Source organism: Physeter macrocephalus, chromosome 9 (genome assembly GCF_002837175.3).
Source record: "Physeter macrocephalus isolate SW-GA chromosome 9, ASM283717v5, whole genome shotgun sequence".
NCBI classification, from domain to species: domain Eukaryota; kingdom Metazoa; phylum Chordata; class Mammalia; order Artiodactyla; family Physeteridae; genus Physeter; species Physeter macrocephalus.
This window is the reverse complement of record NC_041222.1, coordinates 11,768,108-11,774,107: the sequence shown is the minus strand read 5'-3', so window position 1 is coordinate 11,774,107 and position 6,000 is coordinate 11,768,108. Positions and strand designations below refer to the sequence as shown.

Below are 6,000 nucleotides of genomic sequence, written 5' to 3'. Positions count from 1 at the left end.
GGTTGAGAGTCCGCCTGCCGATGCAGGGGACACGGGTTCGTGCCCCGGTCCGGGAAGATCCCACATGCCGCGGAGCGGCTGGGCCCGTGAGCCATGGCCGCTGTGCCTGCGTGTCCAGAGCCTGTGCTCCGCAACGGGAGAGGCCACAACAGTGAGAGGCCCGCGTACCGCAAAAAAAAAAAAAAAAAAAAAAAAGAAAAAAAAAGGCATGGTGTCAGACAGGGTGAAGGCAAGGGATGTCCAGATTTTGGGAATGTCCAAGCTGATGGGACTCTGGAATGGTTCTGATTTTAAAAGTGTAGAAAAGTCCCTCTGTGTTTTAATGACCAGCCTGGAATCTGGGTCCTGAACTCCTTCAAACAGGCAGACTTAGGTCTCAGGGAGATGCTCAGAGGGCCCTCCTGCACCGTGAGTGGGACATGTATGTTCTCTCCCAGTCCCCAGCTCTCAGGGCCCTCCCGCCCTCCTGGAGCCTGCAGAGCAGCCCCTGTGACACTGGCAACTGGATGGCGGGGTGGTGAGGCACGGAGGGCACTGGATGGGAGGTCGAGAAGTCCTCGGTCACTTGGGACTACAGGCCTGAGGACCGGGACACTCTGGCAGTCAGAGTAGGACCAGGCATGACTGCGGTCCAGGCCTGGGGCTCTGGGACTCAAGTTCAAGACGGATTCCCTGCTAGAAAGTAGTGTGGGGTTGAGAGCACCAGCTTTGTGCCAGACCCGGGCTCACATCCAGCCCATCTTGAGGTCTGACTCTTGTGCATGGCAGTTTACCTCCCTGAGCCTCAGTCTTCCTGTCAGTGGAATAGGGTGATAATGTGACGATGCTATGAAAGTAAATGGAATGTGTATGAAGTGCCTGGTGCAGGGGGTTCAATAACTGTGGCATTTAGGGATTGGGATTGAAGTCTAGGCATGACAGAGGGTCAGAAATCAGGCAGGAGGGCAGAAGTGAGATGCTGGCATGGGTGAGATCTGAGAGCAGTAGCAGTTCCTGTGCTGGACAGGAAAGAGCAAGAAGCACCCCGGGAAGGATGGCCTCTGCCAGGAGTCGCTGAGCTCCCAGAGATAGGGCAGGGCTGCTTCCCTTGTCTCCTGACCCTGAGGCCTGAGGTCAGAGAGGAGGGCAGAGAGCTTACTTGCTTCAGGCCTCAGTTTCCTTCTCTGTAAAATGGGCATTCTGAAACTAGCCCTGCATTCCCTCAGGGCTGCAGTGATGATCAGGTTCTTTGGACATTGTCCTCTCAATGTGGTCGTGGCCACGATGGACGGAGCATAATTCTGCTTCCTTCACGCAGTCCCACCCCGTCACACTGAGCAGGAGAGGGGCTTGCTTCCCAACACCGTCTCCTCTTCCCCTCTTCCCAGCCCCTAGCTGGCCTGGACTGTTGTCTGGACTGGCTCTGCTTAGCCTGGTGCCCAGGAAGGCAGAGGGGTCTCCTGTCCACAGTCCCACCTGGATGAGGGGAACAGGCTGTTTTCTGGAGCACCCTCCTTCTCTCCAGATTCAGCTTTGGGGCCAGTCCCCAAACTGTTAGCCCTGGGTGCTGGGGCTTGTTTTCCAGGGCTGCGCCCCAGGCAGGAGGGGCCGTGGCTCTTGGTGGGGTAGGACTGGGGAAGTGCTAGCAAGATGCTGGCATCCCAGCTTCTGCCTGGGTTGAGGGTGGGCTGTGAGGTCCCTAAAATCCCTGCTGGTCGCATGGAGTGGACCGGGCTCCTGTCATCGTCCCTTGGCCTCAGTCTGGGCTTTCTGCGCTCACTCCAGAGTTTGTTTTTCTTTCTTTCTTTCCATTTTTTTTCTCTTCCTGTCTTAGCTGTGTGTTTTCCCAGAATTCTTATGGGAACAGGGTATTTTCCTGCCCCCCCCGCCCCTTCCCCTTGTCTGTCAGATTTCCTGTTTTACAAACTCGCTTTGAATCCAGGCCCAGGGCTGGTGGGAAGCAGAGCCTCAGGGGCCTCCCCAGCAGCATCCAAGGGCCTGGGTCACCCCGGGCTCCCCGGCCCTCCCCTTTCCCATGCCTGGCCTTTGGGACAGCTGGCAGGTGAATGCTGGGCACCCAGCCTGGAAGAGGTAACCCCTAAAGGAAGGAGACAGCAGTCTCCTAATGAGGCGGTGGCTCTTGACCTCTTTCAGGGCTGCTGAGCTGGCTTCTTCCTCAGCCTGCCTGGGGTGCCCTACCCCATGCCGCACCGGGGCCCACGCCACATCCAGGGAGCCAGACCCCTTTTCTGACTTCAGCTGCCTTAGTCTGTTGCTCTCATACACCTGCTCTGAGCAGCCTGGAATTGCTCTTTGAGTGGGCAGGGGCTGGGCTTTCTGCCCCCCTCCCAAAGCCTAACTGGGGGTGCACAGAGAGGGCATGCAGCAAGGTAGAACTGAACTGAGCTAGCAGACCACGCCGCCCCCTGCCAGCTTTCCGCTGCTGGTGGGAGGCTGCAGTGCTGTCCTCACTAGCAGAGCACTTGCTGGTTCCTGCCTTGCACCAGGCCTGTCATCTAAAGTCAAAGCACAAAGGACTCTTCCCAGCACCATCCTCACGTTTTGCTGTAATGCTTATCATGACCTGCTTTGCTTTGGAGAGATCAGTGTCCCCTCATGCTCCTCTGGGAGCCAGAGACCAAGGCCTCATGACCTGGTGCCTCAACAGAGCCTGGCATGCAGTAGGAGCTCAATAATTGCATGTTGCTTTGAAAAGAGCATCCAGATGGCAGGGCCCTTTCAGGGGACTTCTGAAAGTAGGGGTTGTGCACCTGCCACGCACACAGGCTGCAGCAGGCACAGTGAGGTCATTGGCTAGTTCAGGTTCAGCCAGGAAGCCTACCTGTGCCCTCACTTGCCCCCTCACCTGGGAGCCCTCACTGATAGCTTGAGGCCCTGGCGGTGGACGGCCCTGAGACCCCTAGCACGTGTCCCCTGCCCCTTGGCCTGAGGTGGTGAGTGTGTGCATCCCTGTCTTTCCTCCCCTGTGCTCTGGGAGGGCAGCCAACAGGCCAGCTTCGTCTCTGGGCCCTCAGCATGGGGCCAGCCTTGGGCGGATGCTCCATGAACCCCTGGGGAAAGGAGGAAGGGACCGAGCAGGCAGTGGGTCACAGGTGAGGCGGAGACGTGCAGTGCAGTGGGCCCTTGGGTCAAGGGCTAGGCCACATGTCTGCCAGGGCTGAGGAAGGCGAGATTCACCCTTCCAAGGCTCTGTCTGGGCCCTTCCACGTGGGCCTGGCTTACCTCCTGAGCTCCCAGCCTTCCTGCTTGGCCCACAACCCAGTGCTCAAGATGCCTGGGCCAAGATAGGGACAGCGAGGGGCCGGCCAGCCTCCTTCTTGGCTCCAGCAACCTTGGAGAGGAAGGTGGCTCTGGGGTGGGGACTGTGTTCTTCATGACCTTGGAGCAGAGACAGCGGCCTCATGGCTTCTGGGAGTAACTGGGCAGGGCTGTGTCCTAGATTACCATCCCGAGGGGGAAGGACGGCTTCGGCTTCACCATCTGCTGCGACTCTCCGGTCCGAGTCCAGGCCGTGGATTCTGGTGAGTGAATGTCTCGGGTGATGCCAGCCCGAGGCTTTGCAAACAAGATGTTGGAACTGAAAGGGGAGCCCTAAATGGAGCAAAGTGTCCTGGTTTTTGAAAACGAAAAGAATAATATTTTTAAATGGCCATAGATGAAAGTGAGGTCTATGAAAATACACCTACTCTCTCTTATTTTTTTTTTTAATCAAAATGAAAATAGATTTTTATATTTTGTTTCCCAGTCATTTCAAACAGGAACTAAACCTATATTTTCAGTAATGGCTGCATGGGAAAATGAGAGTCATTTATGAACTCGATTTGGAACCAGTATTTTATCCTATTCCAGCCTGATTAGCACTTAAAAATAGTCATTCCCTCCCTATTTTTCACAAAGAAAAGACTTCTAGTCACAGAGTGAACATCCAAAGTGGAAAAGCTGGGACATGGTGATCTGGATGCTCCCATTTGCCTGTGAGCCTGGCAGCAAGGAAGGGTTCTCAAGGGCTGGGAGGCCCTGCGGTGGGAGAGGGGCCTGGCGGGGAGGGGGACAGCAGAGAGGTCAGCCAGTACTGGGTATGCGGGCAGGGAGGAAGTGAGGGCAAAGGGGAGCCTCCCTTCAAGGTCCCCGAGAGCCTCCGAGGTTGACCCCTCATTCACAGATGAAGAAACAGAGGGGAGTGGTCCTTGTCCAAGGTCACTGTGGAAGCAAAGGACCCCGGGGCTTTTGAGGGTGTTGCGGGCTTTAGGAGCCCTTGAGTGGCTTTTCTCTGTCCCTGCAGGGGGCCCGGCAGAGCGGGCAGGGCTGCAGCAGCTGGACACGGTGCTGCAGCTGAACGAGAGGCCCGTGGAGCACTGGAAATGCGTGGAGCTGGCACACGAGATCCGGTGACAGGGGCGGCGGGCAGCCTGGGGCCTCGGGCTGAGGCGCACCTCCCCTCCCCAGACCTGGGCACACGCCTCGCCCGTCCCTCCCTCCCAGCTGTGAGCAATTCACTTGGCTCCTTGGGGGATCAGTTTCTTGGCCTGAAATTGGAAGGTTCAGGTTCTGAGCAATTTTGGATCCCAGAGCAGACAGCGGGGAAGAAGCTCTCAAATAGACCCTGTGGTTCGTGGTGCAGCTCCAGGGGGGTCGCTCTCTACTTTAGCTCATTAGTTCTACTACCTCAGAGCTAAGCCCTTGGTTTCCTAAGGATGCGTAGGTGTTGCAAACATTTTCAATTGCACAATTAAACAGTTATTCGTTAAATTTCGGAGTCCCCTAAATTTCGACCCTCTGGGTTAAAGCCCTCATGGCCCATTTTAGGTTTGCTTCTAGAATGACCGGATGAGGGGTTGTACACAGGCCGTGGCTTGCTTGCTCCTCCTTCATAATACTTTGTGTCCAGGAGGCACATCACTAGTTGAGATTGGTCTTCTTTCTTGTTTACTTGGCCTTGGCCTCAGTGTCCTTCCCAACCTCTGCCAGTCAACTAGAGTCGACCTAAGAGACCCCTTTGCTGTCTCTACTTTAGATGGCCTCTGCATCCCTTCCTGCTCTGGCACTGGGGCTTCCCTGCCCTCTTCCCCTCTCTTCCTCTCTGCCCCCGCAGGCCCCCACCGTGGCTGACTTTGGTCTCCCCCAGACTCAACTTCCCTTTGTGACTCCCCGCCTCCTCCAACTTCCAGGAGCTGCTCCAGCGAGATCATCCTGCTCGTGTGGCGCATGGTCCCCCAGGTCAAGCCGGGGCCAGATGGCGGGGTCCTGCGGCGGGCGTCCTGCAAGTCAACCCATGACCTCCAGTCGCCCCCCAACAAGCGGGAGAAGAACTGCACCCACGGGGCCCAGGCACGGCCAGAGCAGCGCCACAGCTGTCACCTGGTGTGTGACAGCTCGGATGGGCTGCTGCTCGGTGGCTGGGAGCGCTACACTGAGGTGACCAAGCGCGGGGGCCAGCACACCCTGCCTGCACTGTCCCGTGCCACTGCCCCCGCCGACCCCAACTACATCATCCTGGCCCCGCTGAACCCTGGGAGCCAGGTATGGACAGCTGGTTCAGGGGAGGTGAAGGGCATGGGTCCCTGAGTGAGGCCAGGGAGATGGGAAGACTCAAAATTGTGTTGTGAGGAGCCTGCCAGGGGCTTGGAGTGGGGAGCAGGGAAGTGGGCTATGTGTTAGCTCCAGCCTCTATAGGGCTGTCCTGTAGGGCTGTCCTGGGCAGAGACAGCAGGTGGGTCTTTGTGGCCTCAGAGCACAGATCCAGGACCAGGGGAGGTCACACGGTAGAAGATTTCACCTCAAAAGAAGGAAGAGCTTTCTGCCAGTCTGCACTTTTCCGCAGCGGAATGGGCTGCGTGGTAGGCAGCGAGCCCGTCATAGGAGCTGTAAGATGGCCTAATGGGATGTCGGCGTGTGTGCCCCAAAATATCGGTCCCAGGAGGTACTCTGGGAAGAAAGTTTCCTGAGGTCAAATGAGTTTGAGAAACACCTTATGCTCTCTTCCTCTTCTGGGAGATTCCC

At 57.0% G+C, this 6,000-nt stretch overlaps 1 protein-coding gene across 4 annotated transcripts in view; it reads left to right on the top strand.

Moving 5' to 3' along the window:
* RGS3 (regulator of G protein signaling 3) overlaps nucleotides 1-6,000 on the top strand; it is a 131,102-nt gene that overhangs the window by 33,256 nt on the left and 91,846 nt on the right. For all 4 annotated transcript variants that reach the window (XM_007109476.2, XM_028493600.2, XM_007109478.3 and 1 more), the window contains 3 exons: nucleotides 3,440-3,521; nucleotides 4,283-4,388; nucleotides 5,169-5,520. In XM_007109476.2, coding sequence (XP_007109538.2) covers nucleotides 3,440-3,521; nucleotides 4,283-4,388; nucleotides 5,169-5,520 — 540 coding nt within the window. The remainder of the gene's footprint in view (nucleotides 1-3,439; nucleotides 3,522-4,282; nucleotides 4,389-5,168; nucleotides 5,521-6,000) is intronic.